Source organism: Vespa mandarinia, chromosome 16, assembly GCF_050613455.1.
Source record: "Vespa mandarinia isolate Hongniang chromosome 16, ASM5061345v1, whole genome shotgun sequence".
NCBI classification, from domain to species: domain Eukaryota; kingdom Metazoa; phylum Arthropoda; class Insecta; order Hymenoptera; family Vespidae; genus Vespa; species Vespa mandarinia.
Genome location: NC_140825.1, coordinates 4,698,492 through 4,722,335, shown reverse-complemented (window position 1 = coordinate 4,722,335; position 23,844 = coordinate 4,698,492). Strand labels below are relative to the sequence as shown.

The window sequence follows — 23,844 nt, the reverse complement described above, 5'->3', positions numbered from 1 at the left end:
GTTTTATTTCCCTTTTTTTCTCTTTTCTTTTTTTTCGTCGTTTTAGTTTTTTACTTTTTTTTACTCTCTCTCTCTCTCTCTCTCTCTCTCTCTCTCTCTCTCTCTATGTGCGCCAAGGGCCGTATGTATGTACGTACGTACTATCGTACGTACGTGTTTGAAGTGATAGGTGAGGAGAGGAGAGAGTTGTGTTGTTAACAGCCGAAGGAAGGGAATTAAGAGTAACAAAAAAAAAAAAACTCAGAAGGGAAAATTGTACGAGACTAATGAAAAGCGACACTTGGTTTATCTCTTTTTTCTTTTGCTTTTCATTTTTTCTTCCTCAATTTATTTATTTATTTTTCATTTCTTTTACTTATTATTGTTGGACATTCTATCGAGTTGGATTAATCGTTTTTCTTTTTCTTCCTTTTCTTTTTTTTCTTCTTCATTTACTTCTTTATTTAATCGCATCCTTGTGCAAACTTGTCTCCTATATCTCTCTGTCTCTTTTTTCTTCCTTTTCGATATAATCGTTTCTCTATTTTTTATTATTTCGATTGAATAAAAACTATGCGAACTTTTCTATTGTATCCTTTTTTTTTGGTTTACCTCTCTTTTTCTTTTCCTTTTGTTTTCCTTTTTTCTTTTTTTCTCTTTATCAATAACGAGTATCCAAATAGGAATAAGAATTTTTTGTGGTTGTGTAAATGAAACACAGATATCTCGGGGATATAGAATTTTCGTTTCCTTCGAAGAGCTCTGCAGACCTGCACGTTAATTTCGCTTGAATGCACTGAAACCCACCTGCTACGTTCTCATACCTCTCTTCGTCATTACTTATTTCGAAGCGGGGAAAGGCGAACGAAAGGGAAGAACGTAGAATTCGAATCGAGTGTCTGCCTTTAAATCCAACGTTTGTAACGCACTTCTGTTTTGATCGTTCCATAAAACGACGGTCAATGCTTGCTACATATGTTCTCTCTCTCTCTTTCTCTCTTTCTTTTTCTCTCTCTGTCTCCCTCTTTTTTAAGTATCGAGAAACACGGAAAACATGGAGAACACGTCGTAGGGTTGATAAGTACTTTGCACACCAGCGAAAGTTTTCAAGTGGATAAAAGGAGAAAAGAGAAAAAGGAGAAAGAGAGAGAGAGAACTTGATGATAGACGTTGCTTTTAAATAGCTCAATAGTTAGGCTCATATGGTGCATCAGACGACATAAACCTGACCACTGTCGTAAAATCTTCGTAAATGTTCGTAACTCCGACGACATGTGTATTCGTGTGTATGGGTAACTTTGTGATGGAGTAGATATAAATCCATGATTTTACTTTAACATAGAATATACTTATATGGTATGGATATATTGTACATATGAATATATATATATATATATATATATTTATTTATTTATTTTTTACGATTAGTTATTGTTAGAATTTGAAACAGATTCTTGGCCATAGGAAGTCTGCTATAATTTTCGATATCGATATTATATATTTTTTTTTCTCTCTTTCTATTTTTTTTTCTCTAGGACGAAGGATAATAAAAATCCTATGGGCATTGTACGATAAAGAAAACCGGTATCGGCTGTTTCTACGGTTCTTTCCCTTTCTCTCTCTCTCTCTTCTTCTTTCTCTTTTATTCTTCACTATGTGTATCGGTGCTTGCAGACTCAGCCAGTCAGAAGATATTAATAACAAAATATGATATAATAGGCGCATCCCTTTGCGAAATACAATACAATGTTTATGCAGCGGATTAAGCGATGTTGCGAGTGAAAAACGCGATGGAAAAAGTATTGACCTGTCTGGTAAGGAGAATTTTTGAACTGTTCACGAAGTATCCCTTGGACAATTTAAATTCCGTATGTTACTGTACTCTCGCGCAAGGGCAGATGCTTCGGAAACACGCTACCCTCTTCGATCCTCGCTTTTGATTAGCCCACGGGAAAGATTTACCTTCGAGATTAGACGAAGCATCGATTTTTCGTCCGAGGTACGATCATCTCCGAAACGAAAATCGTTCGATGCTTGAAGCATATAAACGGTGATTCAACGACGTACATACGATCTGCTTTGTAATCATCTCGCGTATTACTTATTTCCTTCTTCTTTTTATCCTTCCTCTATTTTTCCTACTTTCGTTTATTCTTCTTTTCTTTGTTTTTTCTTTTCATTTTTATTTTTCTCTTTAGCTCTTTCCCTTTTTCTTTTTTGTTTTTCTTTTAAGAGAAATCCAATTTAATGCATTCACATTTGATTTAGTACATTACAGTTTCTTTCTTTTTTACTCACGTAAGATTGATACGCTAATAGAAATTTCTTCTTTAATTCTTTTTTCTTTTTTACTTATTTATTTATTTATTTTTTTTTTTTTTCATACAATGTCATTGTACTATCTTTAATATTTAATATTATTTCTTTTTCTCGTTCTTCCCCCCGCTCCTCTCTCTTTCTCTTTCTTTCTTTCCTTCTATTCTCCATTGTTAGAGGTATTATAAATCAGACGAAATTCAGGCCCAAGAGCGATAGGTCCGACCTAACTCGGATATCGTGTTCCCACGTAATAGATTAATATCAATAATTTGTAAGATTGCCAAGGCAAAGAAGAAAAGAGAACGTCCGAAATGTCGGAGGAAGAAAATTTGCATGAATCTCTTGTTCTCGTACCAGATAGATAGATAGATAGATAGATAGATAGATAGATAGATAGATAAATAGATAGATCCTAAGATCACTAGCGAATAAGAGGTAAGAGAAGAATCGTCACGAATTTTTCTCTTCGTTGATCGTGAAAGAGAAATAAAGAAAAAAAAAAGAAAGAGAGAGAGAGAGAAAGAGAAAAAACCAACCCCGAAATCATATCCGACCCTAAGGCTACATACTCTCTCTCTCTCTTTCTCTCTCTTTCTTTCTCTTTCTTTCTTTCTTTTTCTCATGTCTGAAAATAGATACGACCGCGATCGATCCGTCTAATTTTAAAAATGGAATGAAAAAGAATCATGCTCGTAGGAATGATGGCTTTTAAGAATTTCGTTGGAACATATAATAATGCGTTATAAAACGTTTGGAAAGATCAATATATATATAATATATATATATATATTATAATGCAAATTGGATTTTTTACTTAAAGAAAAAAGAAAGAAAAAAAGAGAAGAAGGAAACAAAAATTCCAATTTTATACACTCTGTCTGAAGTAAAGTACTTAATTATTATATCAATAACTCTTAACGTAAAAGAATCCTTTGCGTTTGAATAAGGATTGATGATTTAATCATTGATTCGTTCGTTTGAACACATTTAACCAAGTTAGATATTCTAGCAGGTTGAAGAGACAGACAGACAGACAGACAGACAGACAGAGAGAGAGAGAGAGAGAGAGAGAGACACAGACAGAGATAGCGAGAACAAAGAGAGCGATATCAAATGTAGATGGTGACTTCGATGACGGCACGGTTGATGACGAAGAAAAGGATTTCGCACAGTGCCAGACATAGAGATATAATAAAAGGAGAATAATAGAAAGAATGAGAGAGAGAGAGAGAGAGAGAGAGAGAGAAAGAAAGAGAAACGTTTTCGAGCCCACAAGGAGTGTAAATAATACCACGGCTGATTGTGGGCGTGGCTGACAGAACTCTAAAATGCTTCGACTATATATCAAAAGGTTTACTACACTCGGATGATGCTCGTGGAGACCCACGAAGAACAAATATTGGATCTCTTTCTTGCACTTGAAGAAGTAAATGGCATGTAAGGTGGGAGAAGGAAGGAAACTCTTGTTCAGTTATTGTCGTTAGAGAATACAAGAAAGATCGGTCGTTCTCTTCTTCCTGCTTCCTGAAACTTCTTCTTCTTCCTCCTCCTCCTCCTCCTCTTTTTTTTCTTCTTTCCTTTTCCTTTTTCGTTTTTCTCTTTTTTTTTTTTTTTTATTTACCGTAACCATCAGCAGAAAGATAAGAGCACCGTCGTCGATAATAATTCCTAGTATAATAAATCTTAATGAAATAATTTCCACGAGAGAGAGAGAGAGAAAGAGAGAGAGAGAGAGAAGTTTAATTTACAAAAATTACTTAGTCGCGAGAAATGATCATGAAATTTTTAAATAATTTTATAATCAATAAACTAATACAATAGACGTGTCTAATAGAAATATCTCGATTACATGTATAACATAAATTGGCGTATTATCAATGGAAATCATTTGAAGGAATGATAAAAGATGATATAGATCGAAATCGATTAATCTCAAATGGCGAAAGAATTGAAGAATCGATTAGGTCAATCGATATTTGTCTGACGGTACATAATATGTAGGTGGTTAGGCACTGGCATAAGGTCTTCTTATGTCTCAATAATGGAGGGACGAGCAGCTCTCAGGAGCAGCAACTCGATAAAGAAGAATGGGTGTGGTGAACTAGGAAAGCGAGAAAAAAGCGAGGTATAGGAGGAGCGACGAGGTGTATGCATGCTTCTATGGCATCCATTCTATCTCTTTCTCTCTCTTTCTCTTTCTCTCTCTTTCTCTCTTTTTCTCTCTTTCTCATTCTTTCTCTCACGATTCTCTTTGGAGGTAGTTCTCCGTGTTGTTGGGAGTTAAGCTCGTGAGCTACCTCGATGGCTGCCTGCCTTCCTGCCCGTCTGCCTGACCATCCGGCTGACTGGTTAGGTGTTTGCTTGCTTGCTTGCTTGCTTGCTTGCTTGCTTGCTTGCTTGCTCGCTCGCTTGCTTACTCGCTTACTAGCTCGCTTACTCGCTCGCCTGCCTTCTAGGATGCCTGCTAGGCTGCCTGCTTTCTTACCTACTTGTTTAGCTGCCTGCTTGCCTGCCTGCCTAGCTGACTGCCTGCCTGGCTGACTGCCTGGCTGACTGCTTCGACTCTCGATTACTTGAAAAACCGGATTCCTCCTGCGCGAAACTCCGTTTCCCGTCTTCTGTTTATATGTACACCAATGGGCACGACTGGGGAACAATATTAGGCCTATATGGTGATACACACGTGCATAAGCGATCATTCCCTCGTTTCCCTTTTGCGTCACGCACTTTTATATCGGCTTTAACTTTGTTCGTTTTCTCTTCTTCTTCTTCTTCTTCTCCTTTTTCTTCTTTTCCTTTTTTTCTTTTTCTTTTCTTTTTCTATCGAAAGGAAGAGTCTCAATCTTACGAAATTTCCAAGGATGGGGAAATTGTCTCTTTCGTTCGTTCGTTTTGTTTTCTTTTTTGCTTGTTGTTGTTTTTTTCTCTTCTTCAATGGAAAATAATTTTTGTTAATGAAATAATTTGATAATAAAATAAGTTTTGAAGTTTAAATTTATTAAGATTCATTTCAAATTTCCGAGGTATATAATAGAGAGTTATTTAAGTGTTAAAATTATAAAACAACACGTTGGCTGTTGTAATATGTGTAAAGGATAAGAGACACAATTTCTTCGTCGTTTGTTAAGAACAATGGGCGAAAGTATTTACTGTGTGAAAGTATCGACGTTAAACAGAAAGGTAGTCGAAGTAAGTACGTAGGCCCAGGGACAAAGGGCAGATTTTCCAAATAATTTCACGTCGCGCAGCTGAGCGTGCGATCAACCAACCGGAAGAGGAGTAATCTTTCTTTGTGAAGAGATACGGAGTGGGTGGAAAAAGAGAAGGAAAGAGAGAGAGAGAGAGAGAGAGAGAGAGAGAGAAAAGAAACGTTAGGATGAAAGAAAACATGCTCACTTCGAGTTAAAAGATCTTCTTGTATCCTCAGGCAAGATAATTTGATTTCGTATGGATTAATTAGAGAAATATTTAACAAAAACGAATTTAATTAACAATTTTCTTCCTTTTCTTTCGTTTCTTTCCATTATTAACGTAATAATTATCTGATACATTTTTCCCGTAATACTTCTCGTAATTAATTGATACGTTCGATGGATTAAAAAGAAAGAAAAAAAAGAAATAATGATGATCGATCGATCATCTTCATTTTGAATCGTCTTTCGGAATATCATTTGACCTACATACATATGTACATGGATATGCTACTTGTCAAGATGATGAAATCGATAGGAAATAATTCCGAGGTCGAAGTCGATTCGTAAGCTTCGACAATGAAGCCTTCGGAGTCAAGGATGTAATTTAAAAAGGCCACTTCATTCCGGCACTTATCTTCGCCGTGCAGCAAAAGTCCGTGTTCGAGATGCATAACAAATTTCACTGGTGTCTTCGCCCTCCATTCATCCGTTCGTCTTATGAAGGAAGAAGGAGGAAAGAGAAAGAGAAAGACAGAAAAATTGAGAGAGAGAGAGAGAGAGAGAGAGAGAGAGAGACGTGACGAGGCTATGGAAGAAGGAGGAGGAGTAAAAGGAGGAGAAAGAGGTGGAGGTGGAGGAGGAGGAGGAGGAGGAGAATAAGAAAAAGAAGAAGAAAATAGCCGGCTCTCATTTAGCCTGGCAATTTATTCTCGCGTTTTGTAATTAACACCAGAAAAGAAGTTGCGAAGTCGTTCCTCTCCTACAGGCATGATTCGAAGTATTCATTCTTTTGTTCTTCTCTCATCTCTTTTCTCTCTGATACTCTTCATTCTCATCTTCCTCTTTATTACATCCTTTGATATCAATATTGATACACATACTAACATACGTTACGATATATTAATAATATTTGAGAGTAAATCGTTTTAAAATACTTGACGATTATTTTCAAACGTCAAAAGTCAATTGAGTTAACGATAACGACATACGTTTTCAATAATAATTAAATATAAATTTTATTTAAATTTTGAATATTATTATCATCATCATTATCATTATCATCACTATCATCATTAACAATGGTTATGAATGTATTATAAAATACGGAAGAATATTGAGAAACAAGATGGAGAATATGTGAACGACAACGAAGATGAAACATAGAGAGCGGGAGAGAGAATCAGGAGAAGAAAGAAAGAAAGAAAGAAAGAAAGAAAGAAAGAAAGAAAGAAAGAAAGAAAGAAAGAAAGAAGCATGGAAAGAAGAAGCGACGATGATGGAGGCCTCTCCTCTGCATGCCACTGCAGTCAGCTCAGACTGAAAGCGGTCCGTATAATTATGGGTTGTCACCTCATCAGCTGAGGGAGGGGCAAGGAGTTGCTTGTGGTGTCTTGGAGTGGGAGAAAAAAGCGAAGTTAAAGGAAGGGCACTCTTTAGCTTAAATTGTACATTATCGTTCGTTTCCATTGTACAATCGTTCTATTTCATTCATATTCCACGAACGTAAAGTTAATAAAAGGAAAATGATCCTTATCGACGATAATTATTCTCTTTTATTTTATATTCTATGAAAAATTTGTTCGTCGTAAAAGTGATCGTGACGAAGAGAAACAAGAAAAAAAAATTAAAGAAAAAACAGAAAAAGGAATAATTAGAAAAATGTAATATGAAAAGAAAAAGAAAAGGAAAAAACAAAGAATTGGTATAGTTTAGAATAACAATATGTACGTATATATATATATATATATCTTATGGTTAAAGGAAGAAAGGAAAGGATAAAAGATAAAGAGAGAGAGAGAGAGAGAGAGAGAGGAGAGTACCGCGGTTAAGTGGAGAGTTTAGAGGAGTTTCATTAAATCATATGGATTGGGGATAATGTATGTTATTGAGCGGAGCGTCCAAATCACGCTCTATAAGTTGTAATAAGTCCAATTTTGGGGCCGGTCATGGGCCGGATCCCACAGTGGTTGTCAAAGATATCGCGACTTGCTTCGAGTAACTTTAAAGAGACGGCTTTGGATTAATGGCAGTCACTGAACAACGAAACCGCCACTTACTCGTCAAACGGCCAGCCGGTCCGCCGAAATCACTGCCATTTAGATAATTTGTAATGAATAGGCACCTCCAACTATCTCTCTCTTCTTGTGTATTGCACATCGTCTCTCTCTCTCTCTCTTTCTCTCTCTCCCTCTCCCTCTCCCTCTTTATCTCTATCCTCTGTCCTTCTCTTTCTTTCTTCCTTTAGACTCTTATTCGTTCTCAGTATCTTCCTCCTTTTCGCACGACTTTCTGACCGAGGCCGTGACCTTAAAATGACAAGAGTTTCACCTGTCCAATATTTCATCGGCCATTTCGGGCATCTTTACCCTTTCTTGGAAGGATACTTTTATTTGTTCGTATAGTAGATCAAGGAACCGAGTTATAAACGAGGTAATCAAGAAAAGATTTAGAAAGATCTCTTTGATGATTAGCGGATGAGAATGCAAAAAAGAAAAAAGAAAAACGAAAAAATAATAATAATAATAGAAAAGAAAACGATATAAGTAAAGAAAAAAAAAAAAAAAAAAAAACAGAACAAAAGTAAAAATAAAAAGAAAGATATCAGATTGTTCAGATTATCATTTTCATTATATCATATTCACCAAAATTCATTAAACATATTCATCAAAAATGCATTTATACGTATGATAACGCGAATTAATGTTTATTATTGAAAGACAATATATAGATTGGAAGATTGATGTGAATATATAAAGGAGGGAATAGAAAAAGGAAAAAAAAGATAAAAAAGAAAAAAGAAAAAAAAATAAAGAAAAGAAAAAGAAAAAGGAAAAAATGAAAAGTATGTTTCGTTGATAGCAGTTATGCGCTTATAAACGAGAAACTTATCGGTGGCACGCGTCGCCGCAACAAATGACGATGGCAGTACGACGATGCGTCGTAGGCGATCTTTTACGGTTGAGGCTTGGGACAACGGCACAAACGGGGTTGAATCGTGGCGTCGAAGGTTCGAGCCATCAATCAAAAAACGTGACCGTGCATGTATTATCGCCTATCCACCTCTCTCCCCTTCCTCTCCCTCATCGAATCTCTCGTCCCTTGAAAAATCGAAATCCGTATAATACTCACAGGAATAGCAATGACTTTTCTCCCTTCTATGAAAAGTTGACTTTTCTGTATGCAAATAAACAAAGTGTCAATGAAAAAAAAAAGGAAAAAGAATAATAACAATAATAAAATTATTATAAAATCTAAAACAAAAAAACATATATATATATTATTATTATTATGAATTGTATATAATACGTGATCAAAGAAACGAAAGGAATTTAAATAATTTAAATCTCTTTATAACAATGAATTATATATCATAAAATTATAAATAATATATAACGATCAAAGATTATGATATATTTAAGAGGAAATTCTTAGAAAATGATTATATCGAGTAGTCGAAAATTGTTGTTTCTCTCGGGGCTACGTAAATCCATCACGAGTGGGCCATTAAGTCGATGCGCAAACACGGGCGCACGACTACGACTACAACGACGACGACGACGACGACAACGATGACGATGACGATGACGATGACGATGACGATGACGATGACGACGATGACAACGATGACGACGACGACGACGACGACAACTATGAGACCGTCGAGGAGGCGAACGCAAATCAACGCGTAGATTATATGCAGAGAGCTGCCGTTGCGCTAGCCGTTGTGATTGATATTTGGTTAAGCGGCCGGCGATCCATCAAGCCTACGAAAGCGCTCTTTATCCGAGGCTTGCCACGAGCTTCACGTCTCGCCTGATTTCACTGAAATCCGGATACCCTTGCACCCTTCTACGTTGTCCCTATGTGTCCTTCCCATCCCTTTTCCCGTTTTCCCTCGTCCTTAACTCCAAGTTACTAACCTTCCTACGTATTTATATCTATTCATAATACACAAGTAGTGGTATTAGTCTAATCTAATAAAAAAAAAAAAAAAAAAAAAAGAAAAAAGTTAATTAACAATCAATCATATTTATAAGGAAATAGGAGGTTTTTTTTTTTAAATAGATCACTATTTCTTTTTTTCTTTTCTTCTGTTTCAATTTTATCGTATCTGGATATTTTACGTACTGGATTAAAAAAAGAAAAACAAAAGAAAAAGAAAATTAAGAAAAGACAAAGGGAAAGAAAAAAAGAAAAGAAGATTACAGTATAGGACAGCTGTTTCATGTATTCCTTTTTTTTTCTACTTCTTTGTTCACAGATGTACCAAGGATGGAAAAGTCACCGCTTTTAGCGAACGGCTATAATCATCCACCCACACACCTCAGTCACATGCAATTCATGCAGTTGGGAGGACACCCAGGTGCAGGACACACAGCCATACTCTCACCAGCAAGTCTGCCGCATCATCTTCAAGCACAGGCTCAGGCTCGTGCCGAGCAAGGTCTCAAGGTTAACCCAAATATGACCAACATCGAGGCGCTTGCGAGGTCAGTTTTTATTTTAATAATCATTTTTTCTTTTCTTTTTTCTCTCTCTCTCTCTCTCTCTCTTCTTTCTTTGTTTTTCTTCTTACTGTTATCATATCATCGATGGTCGTTTTTATTATAAGAGTATTATCATTGCAAAATTATTCAAAGGCTTCGTAATCGCGTACGAAAATTACTTTTTATCTCGCCATTGCATGTTTTGTGTTCGTATAGATGCCATTGATGTTATAATATTTCATTGAGAAGGACCTTTCGTTGGAACACGTTCATGGTGTTTTAAAGGGATTAAAATGTTATCGTACGGGACGAGAGCAAGATGTTATCGTGACACTATGGGCGATATTTCGGAAGCGACGACTGTGTCCCAGCGGGAAACATTTTCATTAACATCGGTTAGGATTTTACGAGCCACCTGAGAACGTTGCCCGTGCGTGTGTGAAAAAGAGAAAGCTCATGAGAGAGAGAGAGAGAGAGAGAGAGAGAGAGAGAGAGAGAGAGAGCGAAAGGAATGAAAAAAGAAAAAATGTCATGGTTGATCATCGTCCTTTCATATAGAAAAAAATATTCTTTCCTATTACTTTAATATTTTATTAATCATTCGTTTTGTTGAATCTTACTGATTAAATATTTCCTTGACGATCATTTTCAATAGTTTTTTAAATCATTTAACACTGCTTTGTCGACTTATTTTTATGATAAATATCTTTGAAGAAAAAAGAAAATAAAAAGAAAAAGAGAGAAAGAGAGAGAGAGAGGGAGAGAAAAAGTATCAATCGTAAAAGTTAAGAAAAAGAAAAAAACTGTCCTTTAGAAAAGGGATAATGGATAATAGACGTTTCATTCTGAAATTGGATTTATTTGTTTTAAGTTTCTTCAACAATAGATCCCCAAGACACGTTCGCGTTGTTGGGACTGTTCGCGATGTTACAAGAGGGGCTGGCGAGGCCAAAAGAATACAACTTTAAGAGGATTTGAAGAGACGGCGAAGCCGTGGAAATCCAAGGGGTCTCGACACCGCTTGATCTCTCTTTCTCTTTTCTTAGTTCTTAAGAGAACGTCTTCTCTCGCTTTCCTCGGATTCTTCTTATTCTTATTTAATGTTCTTCGAAGATATCTATTCAGTCTTAATAAAATGATGTGTACTTCGGTGAACTCGTTTCTCTCTCTCTCTTTCTCCCAGTCTCTCTCTCTCTCTCTCTCTCTTTAGCATTCAATGAATTGTCACGTAAGAAAGACAATGTGAAAACAATTTTATAGAAAAATCTTACATGCATTTGATGAATAAAAGAAAAGAAAATAAAACAAGATATTAATATATTCGAAAATAGTTTCTTCGTTTGGTTATTAGAAAAAATGTAATCGATATAATGAAAATAGAAAGTATTGTTATTTAAAAATTATGTTTCTCTTTGAAACGAAAGAAAAGAAAATAAATATATATATATATATATATACATATAATTAATTTAATTTATTAAATATATATTTAATTTAATTTAATTAACAAGCTACATTTTGTTTGAACTTTGAACTGAAGAATGACGTAACATACAGTCTCGAGTTATAAATCTTTGAAAGCGTTGCGGTTTGAAGACGAATATCGCAGCTTATTCGATCTCAACGAGGGAAGAGGAAGATCTCGCGAGACGCGCGAAAGCAGAAAGACGAAATCCTGTGTAGAGACGTCGCGTCGATCCTAAGGGCGCGTACTCGAGGGGTTCTAAACGCGATACTAATCCCGGCATTTGTTAACGCGTTTCTAATAGATGCGACCCTCTCTCTTTCTCTTAATCTCTCTCTCTCTCTCTCTCTCTCTCTCTCTCTCTCTATCTTTCTGACAAGCTCGAAGCTTTCGAGATTCGCCTTAATTTTCGATTACATCCGCCTGCTGTAATTAGCCTCGAGTTTGCCCCAACATATATAACCCTCGTCGAATCGTTCGATTTATTAGAAATAAAATTATTTATAGACAATAAATTTTCTCATCATTTAACTATTACGATATTACATTTAATAACATTTAACATTTAAGTGACCGTTCGAAAAAATATTAAGTCAATGAAGGTTTGTTGAATGAATGAATTTGAAAAAAAGAAAAAGAAAAAGGAAGAAAAAGAAATGAAAGGGAAAAGGAAAATAAAAAAAATAAAAAATGATAAGACATTTGAAAGGAGGAAGATCATTTAGATTTCTTTTCGATCGTCCTGGTACTTACATAGGCCTCGGTTAATGTAACGAAGGCGACGTTGTGAGTTTCGCATTATGATTTCAGCGCTTTGCTTTTAATTAAAATGCAAATCTATCGCAGAATGAGAGAGAGAGAGAGAGAGAGAAAGAGACAGAGATCGGGAGGTAAGACGGATTACGTCTGGGGGCGGCACGACAAACACCGGAATATGATTAATTCAACGCAACCCCATCGTAAAGCAACCCATACTATCATATATATATGTATATATATATATATACTTTATACACATCGTCACAAGTTGAAGGTTCTCCTATCGTTATCCTCGGACTCTCTTCGTCCTCATCCTCCTCTGTATTTCGTCACCTTCTCCTTTAGTATCCTCTTTTACCAGTTTCCACGCAGAGTTTCGACGCACGTCCTCCCATCTGTCCGTTCGCCTTCACCCTCAACCCTCCACCCTACCCATCCTATCCTTTCAGAGTGCTATCCATTTTCCAGCGAATAAATACCGAACGTACATACATACGTAGGATATATCTTTTGAAACATCGTTGATGTTAAATTTTTTAAAGAAAAAGAACAAAAGAGAGAGAGAGAGAGAGACAGAGAGATCAATTTAATTTTAAAGTAGGTTGAAGGAATGGAGGATTAATTATATTTAATATAAAGAATGCAAGAGAGGAAAAGAGAAAGAGAGGAGGGAAGTGTGGAGGTATGGAGAGGAAATAATAAAAGGATATATCTCAAATGAAATTTTATATTTGGCTCGTCATTAGAAATTATCACGAATATTTTGACACGTCGTTTCTCTTCCATTTTAATTCGAAAATATTTAGATCGGTCGGAAATTGAGCGTGGAATTTCTTTCTTCTTTTTTTTATTCTTTCTTTTGAATTCTTCATTAAAAGTGTGTTACTCTTTTACCTACGGTTACCGCGATCCATCGCGGATAATAAGGTAGTAGTAGGTTCTCTTCTTAGCTATGTTTTTCTCATTAGCTGTATCTCCCGTGCCACTCGAAGACGAAGACGGAGACGGAGACGTTAGTCGTTAGGGATCGGAATTAGGTTCGTTTCTTCGTAACTCTGACGTCTCTTTTAATCATCGTACTTCAAAGCACCAGCGGCATATTCGTGTTAGCTCAGACGTAGTCGGTCAACTCGGTGAATCAAAAAAAAAAAAAAAAAAAAAAAAAAGAAAAGAAAAAAAAAAAGAAAAAAAGAAAGAAAGAAAAAAAGGAAGAAGTATAAGAAGAAGAAGGGGAAGAAGAAGAAGAAGAAAAAGAAGAAGAAGAAAAAGAAGAAATGAGATATCTAACTTAGGCAGATGAAGAGGAAAAATCTTCTCTATCACATTCCTACCCCCTGTTCCAACCTACTCCCATCTCGCTTCCCTCTCACATTCTGCATCCTATCTTATCCCTTCTCCTTTCTATCTTCTTCCTACGTCTCATTTCTCTTTTCTTTTTCTTCCTCTTTAAGATCTTCTTTTTCTCTTGATCAATAAGACTGATCAAGGAAATCCTAATAATTCCTATAAAGGGATAATAATATTGTCGCTAAAGATTTCTTATGTTTTGTCCTGTTTTACCTGAAGTATTGCCTTTTGTGTTCCACAGGTCCGGGACGGTATGGGAAAACTGCCGAGCTGCCTACGAAGATATTGTCAAACACCTTGAAAGGTAGGAGAAGACACACAAGTAATAAGTCTATCGATTTAATCTCGTTAACTTCGTAATAAAAAAAAAAAAAAAAAAAAAAAAAGAAAGGAAAAAAAAATAGAAAAAAAAAGAAAAAAGTAAAGAGTATGAAAAGAATTGTCAGGGAACAACAATTGCGGGGATATTATTACGAGCGAATTCTTATCAAATCGGTACCTTTTAACGAGTCGACTTATTTAAAATACGCTTTTCGTTGCTATCGATTTACGTCCACGTGTTTCGACATGGTTTTTGAAATTTAAAGGGGGAAAAAAAACTAAAAAAAAAAGAAGAAAAAGACAAGAGAGAGAGAGAGAGAGAGAGAGAGAGAATGAAAGAACAGGGAAAGAACGAGGGAAAGGAATCGAAGAAAAAAGAAAAGGAAAATAAAGGAAGAGAGAAAAGGAAAGGAAACACAAAAAAAAAGAGCAAAACGAAAGGTAAAGAAAAAAAAACGAGGGAAAAAAAAAAGAGTAAAATGAAAAGACAAAAAAGAAGGGGAGAAAAAAAAAAGAAAGAAAAAATCTCGTTATTCCCGAAGATCCTCGTAACGCCGAATCGCGTGTCCCTGATGCGTATGCGTTGCATCAGCGTTGCATACCAACCCGTTGCACTTCCGATAAATCAGTATTACCGTGAAGCGTCGAGTTTCCGGTCGCACGACAGGTTGAGTCCTGAGGCCTGACGCGGTAATGCCAACATGATTTGTACGGTTCGAGCTCTCCGCCTCTCTCATCCTACTCTCTCTCTCTCTCTCTCTCTCTCATTCTCTCTGTCCGTCTCTGTTTCTCTCGCTATCTCCACACACCTCCCTCAAACTACATACCCCTCTTTCCTTCTGGTCTGGATGGAAAGCAAGCGAGAGTCACCGATATATAGCAAATACCAATAGAGAACCGCGAGTTGCTCCTGCTCCGATACCAGTAACGTGCGCACACCCATCCAAAGCGCGCACAACCACACAGAGCCACGATGTTTCCCCGTGATCCTAACCACTTGTCACTTCACGGCACGCAGATCATCGTCGCGACGTGAACGTCCATCATTCGGGGATTAAATCATTCGGTTGGCCTCGAAACACTCCTCGCATCGACCGTTCGGCAATTTTCTCTTGGCGAAAGGGCTCTCTAAAACCCCCTACTAAGCCGATTTCCCTTTTATCTTAAGAAGTAATAGTAGTAGTAATAGTAGTAGTAGTAGTAATATCGGATAGGTAATCATTGATGGTTAGACATAAGAAGACGTTCAATCCAATTCTTTGAAAGTTTAAATGGATCTTTTTGTATCTTTCTCTCTTTTCTTTGGAATTTCGTACCGGGTAAGGGTGGAAGAGGGAGGGGAGCGGGCGGTTCGATCAAATAAGAGAGTCAGTCGAAGGATCGTTAAAACGAGCTTTGAAAATCGCCACTCGACGGATAACGTTGGAAACGTCATTTCCAATTCAAAGGTAATGACCATTGGTCCCGTCTCTTTCTCTTTATCTCTTTCTTTCTTTCTCTCTCTCTCTCTCTCTCTCTCTCTCTCTCTCTCTCTTTCTCTCTTTCATCAGGCCCGTGGCGATCGCCCTCACATTCTATTTGCTTTAGCAGCCGCCCAACGTTGACTTCGTCAACCGGACAAACGCGTATTGTGATTTCGGGCCTTTGACTGGTAGCCGTTCGATGGATATCGCAGGGGGTGGTAAATGGACGACGAGGCAGGCAGGCAGGCAGGCACGGAGGAGGAAGCGTTGGCGTATATGGGGGGTGAATCGACGGCCGGTTGAGGCAAACGGAGGACCGAAGGGTGGCTCGAAGGGACGGACAAGCGAGAGAGCAGCCGTGAATATTCATGCCGAGAACCCTAGACGAATTCGGACTTGTTGCGACTGACACTGATGTAAACCTTTGTTTATTCTGCGTGCTCTCACCCCTTTCGAGCTTTCTCTCTCTTTCTATCTCTCCCTCTCTATATCTCTCCTGTATCTCTTTCTCTCTCTTTTCGAAGAGAGAGTGAGATAAAGAAAGAGAGAGAGAGAGAGAGAGAGAGAGAGAGAGAGAGAGACTGAGGCCACAAGCACGAAACGAACCCCCCTGAGTATTTAACTGAGAGTTAAATTCTGATTAATCGCCGGCAACGCCGTTATTAATTGTTTGTCCTTTTGATTTTACAAGCAAACGGATAGAAGAGAGTCTGGCGCTATAGCAGCTTGCTCGACCGACTCACGCCCTCTCACTTTCTCTTTATCTTTATCTTTTTCTCTTTCTCTTTCTTCTCCTCTTTCGACTGGGTTATCCCCACGTGTCGTGTCTAATCCAAGCGCTTTGCACGTGACAAACGTTTAACTCGACGGAAGGAAGGTTTCCTTTTTCGTTTGGAAAGAGTTATATCACTCGTTTGTCTTTCTCCTTCGCACGTTTTAAATTCAATCTACGAATCCGTATAGTATTCCTTTTTTTATTTTTGTTTTCACAAACTCGGTATTACCTACACACATATATACATATATATGTATGTACATATATTTCAAAGATTATTACAGATATTATTCCTAAATTGGTCTATAATAATATCTTTATATTACTATTATTCACGTACTATGTATATGTTTGACACCGGAACATCCAAGAGGATCGAACGTTAATCGAAGCGAAGTAAAAACCTGACTACGGAGAATCGCGACATCATCATCGATTTCCCAATTTAGCTCGTTAAGCCCGGCCGGCAGCGCGGTACGGTGACAATGGGTGGCTCTAGCTGGGTGGCTGCTGGGCCTCCCGGGAGAAATGCGTGGAGAGGGTACGCGCGAGATAATAATCTGATTCTGCGGTAAACTCGCGAATACGCGGAGCTACGAGCCCCGGATAGAGGCGGCCGGTTAAAACGCGAGCACGACCCTCCGACAGAGGCAAACCTCTCTCTCTCTCTCTCTCTCTCTCTCTCTACTCGACATACAGTCTCTTTCTCTATGCTAGAGAGAGAGAGAGAGAGAGACAGAGAGAGAGAGAGAGAATTTAGCCCCGTAAAGTAAGTAATATTAATGGTCCCTCAGAATGTTCTGGTATCAATGCGCTAATGTCGGCTTCCTGGCTTTAAAACTACTAAGTCATTCTAGCATAATTCAAAGCGCATTGTCGTTCTCCATTCAAACATCCAACCGTTGAGTTGCCATTGGTTTTCACCAAGCTGGATTTTCTTATCGTCGAACCCTCCTGCCAAAATTCTATCCCCCTTTTTCTTCTTCTTCTATTTTCGTTACTACTTCTCTCTTTCCCTCTTCTTAATTTCCTCGAGGTTTCGTATATCTTCTCTCTTTCTCTTTCTCGTAACGATCGCAACCCTAACTATGAAACTCTCTCTGTCTTTCTCTTTCTCTTTCTCTCTCTCTCTCTCTCTCTCTCTCTCTCTCTCTCTCTCTTTTCTCGGGTAAGCGTCATTAATTACCAGAACGACGTCGTCGGCGACGTCGACGAGGCTCCTATCGTCCGGGACATCTGCTGGAAAATAATATTCATAAAGTTGAGCCTCCTCGTTATGGGCGATTCGTGCTATGTGCTCGTTTCCTCTTTCCCTGCTACCCCCACTGACCTCTCTCTCACCTACCCTTCTTTCTCTCTTTCATTCGGTCGCTCGCTCACTCTTCTTCTTTGTGGTTGTGAATTAAACGAAAACGTTTGTTAATGTCAACCATAGCCTTTTACATATGATCAATTATCTGATTCGAAGCTGAATCTAATACCAATCGCAATGTTTCATTATATTAGATAATAATTAAATTAAAACAATTTATTTAAAATTAGAAACGAATTGTAACCTTGTATCGTTTTAAATCGATATTTTTCTGATTTCGTAATATTTCAATTATACACATACACACACACACACACACACATGCATACCTATGTATGTATGTTTGTATATATCATGTAATATATTTTTATTTCTATGGGTTTTACGGTAGGAGAATGAAAAATAAGAGAAACAGGTAATTTCATTCGGTGATCTGTTACGCGATAGCAAGCTTATGAGGCGTCGACTATGAACAAGGATGGGAGGGATAGGGGAGAATACAAGTGGGGAGTGAAGAAGATGAAGAGGGGGACGTAGGGAGGGGTAGGGTGAGAAGGAGAGACGCTAATTGCACTCAAACGAACTGTCAGCGCCTTGGCGCACGCACACCATGCCCTGACGTATTTATGTCTCGCAGACGTTTGACGCGAGTCCCGCTGCGTTACACCATCCTCTCTCTGCTCAAGTAATACAACATACATACGTAGCTTTGCTTTCGTGCGTGTAATAATGATGCGTTACGATTAACGCCTTGAGAAATACGTTTTCCTCGTTTGCTAATGTCGATTGATTAAAATTGTACGTATCTGCGATGTATATGTATATATATATATATATATGTGTCTATTTGTGGGTTAACGCGTTTACTTCTATTTAATAGTTAACTATTAACTTAAACTGATTATCGTAAAAAATTTGTTGAAAAAGTTTCACAAATTATTATAATTAAGTTTGTCCTTTCTATGATATTATTAGTACACTCAACATTTTTTTTTTCTTTCGTTTGTCCGTTCCTTTTTTGCAATAGAGTGGACATTTAATGGATTAATTAACTTCGATGTCGATTGACTTATTGATTTGACGTGTGGGATATGATTTTTTACAAGGACAAAGGAAGAAAAAAAAAGAAAGAAAAAAGGAAAAGAAAGGGGAGAGAAAAAAGAACTGGGACACTAAAAACTGTGGTATTTTGGAATTATTGGATCGTGACTCTTCGTGATCTAGTTTTTATCTAAAATGATTCAGGAGAAAGGACAATTAACCACTCGAAATGATTTTCTTGATAAAACTTGTGGTAAAAATAAGAGGATGAGTTCGCGTGAGCCTGAATTTTCGAGTGAATAACGATCGAGAGATCTCCCTCAGACAAAAATAGTTGATCCAACGTGACAAAAAGGGATCATCCTTGGAAACATACTAACTTCGCCCGTTCGATCCTTTCTACGAATCGATTATGTGGAAACCGTGCATCGAAGAAAGGAGGTTAGATCGCAGGATTCTCCCGATTAACTTAAGCTTTCTCGAAAGGAGTCTCGTGTTACGTCACACATGTATTACGTCGCTTGACTGACTATCCTAAACGTTCTAGTTCGAAAATATCTCTATACATAATTTATATATCCTTTTTTCGTGGAATATAAGAAAGGATCGTGCGTTTTGATCGACGCCACGAAACGATTTCGATCGTCCTCGATCATCTCCTTCCTCTTCCTCCTTTTATTTATTTTCTTTTTTTTCCCTTTTTTTTATCATTTCTTTTAATCTTCTCTCTCCTTTTGACCTTTAACACTTCATTCCATATATTTCCTTGCCTTTTAATTTTTTTTCTTCTTCTTCTTCCTTTCCTTTTTTCCTCCTCCTCCGATGGATTATCAAATAATCCATCGGTCATTAAAAATAGGATTCGAATTCTTTTTAACACGTTCAAAAAAAAAAAAAAAAAAAAAGAAAGGAAGAAAGAAAAAAGTAAAAGAAAAAGAAGTAACTTATATACATATGTTTACGACAAATTATTTATATCCTCACGTCGTCATAGTCTAGACAAAGGAATTCTACGATGGCGGGTCCGTTAGAAAATATTTTTGGATATGCACATATTTAATATCCTTCTCTATTCCGACGAAGTTTCCGGATCATTTACGTTGATGCGTCGAAAGAACGTCGTTCGAAGTCTCCTAAACCTGTCACGTTGTGTTGTCTGTTGGACGGTAAATACTTCTTTCCTTGAAGAGAGACTGTAAGAAAGAAGGAGAGAAGAAAAAAGAGAAAAATAGAGAGAAAGAAAGATGGACAGATAGAAAGTCAATGTGCGTGTGTATGTGTATGTATCTCTCTCTCTCTCTCTCTCTTTCTCTCTGTATATGTGTGTATAGGAAGGTGTCATGTTTTACCAAGGTGCATTATTAGAACGTACGTCGGTGCTCGGTAACGAGGTACACCGAGCAAACTTTGGCACGCGACGAGCGAAAGCCGGTGACTTCAACGCCTCGACGCGTTCTCGTTCCTCCTCTTGTGCGACAAAACGGTGATTAATTAAAAACATAATTAGTCCACGGTCTCATGGCGTAACGATGTGTCATACGCAAACACATATGTTTTATATATATATATATATATATGTATACACACACAACTAAGAGTAGTAAGACTAAATCTACCGTGAAATTATCATCCGAAATCGACTCGCCATTTTTTCGGTTCTTTTCATCTCTCGTCGTTAAACCATCTTCTCTCTCTCTCTTTTTTCTCTCTCGTACACACTGTCTGCGTCTATCTTTCGTTCTTGTTTCGTCTATCATCGTAACTACAGCCAACGATATTTCCTCGACGATCGGTCGTTCCGAAGACTAACGAGCTTACGATCATCGTCATCTAATTTGTTGAGTCGTGTGGCGAACGAACCTCGACGTTAGAAAGAGGAGGAGAAAGAGAGAGAGAGAGAGAGAGAGAGAGAGAGAGAGAGAGAGAAGACTTGACGTGTCACCGTCTTCCTACCAGTAACGTTAAGCTCCGTACTAATTATTCCTACGATTAGTGCTGACGAAGGATCGTTGAACTCTATACTTTTAACTGGAACAGGATGTTACCAAATTAACTTTGTTTAACGATCAAATTTTCGAAGAAAATCTGATATACATAGGTGTCACGATTGAAACGATAATTTCGATTAGAAATAATCTCGATTATCATTTATCTCTCTTTCTATCTCTCTCTTTCTCTCTCTCTCTCTGTTTCTCCCTTTCTCTCTTTCTCTAAAAAAAAAAGAAAAGAAAAAGGAAAAAAAAAGAACTAAAGCAATAACGATTGATATCAAACGGCAGATAGTACTTACGATATACACTGATATATCATCATTTTCCTTTGTTTCTGCATTTCTATGAAAAATCAATTCGGGGTATCGTTGAATAGGTCAAGATATATTATTCTTATTAAATGATTCCCCTTTTTTCACACATACACTATAATACTATATTATCAAGTTGAGTTTTCTCTTTCTTTCTCTCTCTTCTTTCTCTCTCTATCTTTCTTTTTCTCATTTAGGTTTTCTTTCATATATCTGTTTCTTTCCTTTGACCACCCGCTCGCTTACTACCACTATGAGTACGAGCACCTTCTTGTAATCTTATTTATGAACCCGCAACATGCAATACTTCCGGCAAAACGTTTCCAAGCTCGTCTTTCCTCTCTCCCTCTCTCTCTCTCTCTCTCTCTTTCTCTCCCTCTCCCTCGTCCTTTCTTCCTTCCTTCCTTCCTTCCTTCCTTCCTTCCTTCCTTCCTTCCTTCCTTCCTTCGTTCACTGCTAACCTTCCCATGAGAATTGGATCGATTTGATGGAAAGTCTCTAACGGGCTCCATCGCTTCGATTATATCGAAACGAACGGATAATTCTTGATGCATATGTGTATGTATATGTATGCGTATGTATGTATGTATGTATGTGCACGCGCGTGTGTGTAAATATATATATATATATATATATATATATATATATATATATGTATGATTAGATATCGATGTCTTTTGCGTGACAAGAAGAAATCTTTTCTTTTGTTTCTCCTTCCTCTTCTTCTTTTCCCTTTTTCTTTCTTCTTTCATTCTCTTTCTCCTTTCTAATTCCAGTGATATGGACATCGATATAATTTTCATCGAAATCTCTTTATAGTTACGTGTTAAACGTATACCCTAAACAATATCGATTAATTTCTAAATCAGATTTATTCCATAAACGTTATTAGAATCTAGGAGATAGAGAGATAGATAGAAAGAAAGAGAGAGAGAGAGAGAGAGAGGAAAGGAGAGAAAGAGAGAGAAGGAAACAAAAGGGATGAAATTGAGAAGAGCAGTTAAAAGGGTGGTATTAAATAAACCGCGAACGAACGTTCCTGCGGTTCGATACAGTCCTACCAACCGTTCGTAGCCACGGTTCTACTGGCACTTTTGGTAATGAACTAATATTTACAGTGTCCGTCCACGTTCACGAGAATACGGACACATACATACGTATAAATATATGGGTCCGGTGTCGTGTTATCAGCGACCCTTCTGCAAATACGTGCTTGCCCTGCAGGGTCAGGCCCTCTCTCTTTCTCTCTCTCTCCTTCTCTCTCTCTTCTTTCCTCCTATAGAGAGGGAAAGAACAGAGAGAGAGAGAGAGAGAGAGAGAGAGAGAGAGAGAATTTGTGAAACTGAGAGCTGCTACGATATGCATACAGATCAAACAGTTTCATGTATGCTCTGCAGTTCCGACTATTGGTCCCTCCCAAATCAAATTCTTTCGCTCATCCTTTTCTATTTTCAACGTTTAAAAGTATTTAGGGTAAAAAGAGAAACAAAGGAAAAAGAAAAAGAGCGAATAATATTCGAACGAACGATAGTCTTTCAGATTTTTTAATTTTTCTTTTTTACTATTTCAAATATTAATAACTTTTTATTAACGTAGAAAAGGAACGTTGTTATGCTATAAATATAACGATGCAAGTATAGAAAGCGATAGGTCATGTCGTTTGAAGAAGACAAAGACATTAAAAAAAAAAAAAAAAAAAAAAAGGAAAAGGAAAAAAAGGAAAAAGAAAAAGAGAAGTACGAAATACGAAGGGAAGAAAAAAAGAAAAAGTACGAAAGAACCGTCGATCGTCGGGATAGGAATCGTGAAAGTTTTCCAGTGACGTAGGAGTGATAGAGAGAGAAAGAGAGAAAGAGAAGAGAGTTGAAAAGTAAGAAGGGGGAGAAAAGATCCTTCACGATGTTCGGGGATGCTGGTGGTGACAGTAAAAGAGAAAGATAGATAGAAAGAGAAAGAGAGAGAGAGAGAGAGAGAGAGAGAGAAAGAGAGAGAAAAGCGTAACGGGCGATGACAAACGAGCAGGAGCTGCGAGTCCACGGGTCACTCGATAAGAATAATCGTTTTTCAATCGAAATCCAATAGCGAGTCACATCGCTCGCGGGCGTTCTCCTTGAAAGAGAAAGAGAGTAGATCTATAAAGATAGTAAGAAAGAAAAAGAATATGATATATATATATATATATATATATATATATATATATGTCGATGACTCTTCTTCTTATGGTTGACCTCTCAACATTGATCACGACTTGAAAAATATGTTTTTGACGTGGCAAAGACAAGAAGGCTCGAGTTTGAAATTTGTCAAGAATTTAAATAATATCCTTTTATATATTTTCGCCATGGCTGCAAGTAGCAGCATACATAGGGAGGAAAGAGAAAGAGAGAGAGAGCGCGAAAGAGAGAGAATGCACACGTAGAACGTTTCTCTCTTGCCGTCGGCGGCCATCATAAATCCCGTGAACATGAGAGAGAGAAAATCTACAATTCTAAAGCTTTCCATAAAACACTCGACGAAACGCTTCGCCCAGCACTTTTCAAGTGGCTACCACACCAGCCGTCTCTCTGCACCATTCTCTCCCTTCTCTTTCTCTTTCTTTCTCTCTCTCTCTCTCTCTCTCTCTCTCTCTCTATCTTTCGTCTTCTACACAAGTGACAGGAATCTGTTGAAATATGTAAAACCGTGTAACCTCTTCAATTTACATAGCCGCACGTAAAAGCCAGGCTCCAACGAAAAGTGGCTCCTGCTCGTCCCCGGTAATTGATAAGTCCCCTAAACGGATCTTTCCGAACCTACCCCTTTTTATCTTTCTCTCTCTCTCTCTCTCTCTCTCTCTCTCTCTTTCTCTCATTTTCTTCTAT

The 23,844-nt window shown here is 37.5% G+C and overlaps 1 protein-coding gene across 6 annotated transcripts in view; it reads left to right on the top strand.

Moving 5' to 3' along the window:
• Window positions 1–23,844, top strand: part of dac (dachshund family transcription factor) — a 227,880-nt gene that overhangs the window by 100,907 nt on the left and 103,129 nt on the right. For all 6 annotated transcript variants that reach the window (XR_004838352.2, XM_085661822.1, XM_085661819.1 and 3 more), the window contains 2 exons: window positions 9,973–10,201; window positions 14,011–14,073. Coding sequence is in view for 5 of the 6 variants with exons in the window: in XM_085661822.1 (XP_085517948.1) it covers window positions 9,973–10,201; window positions 14,011–14,073 (292 nt within the window). In the remaining variant the exon portion in view is untranslated. The remainder of the gene's footprint in view (window positions 1–9,972; window positions 10,202–14,010; window positions 14,074–23,844) is intronic.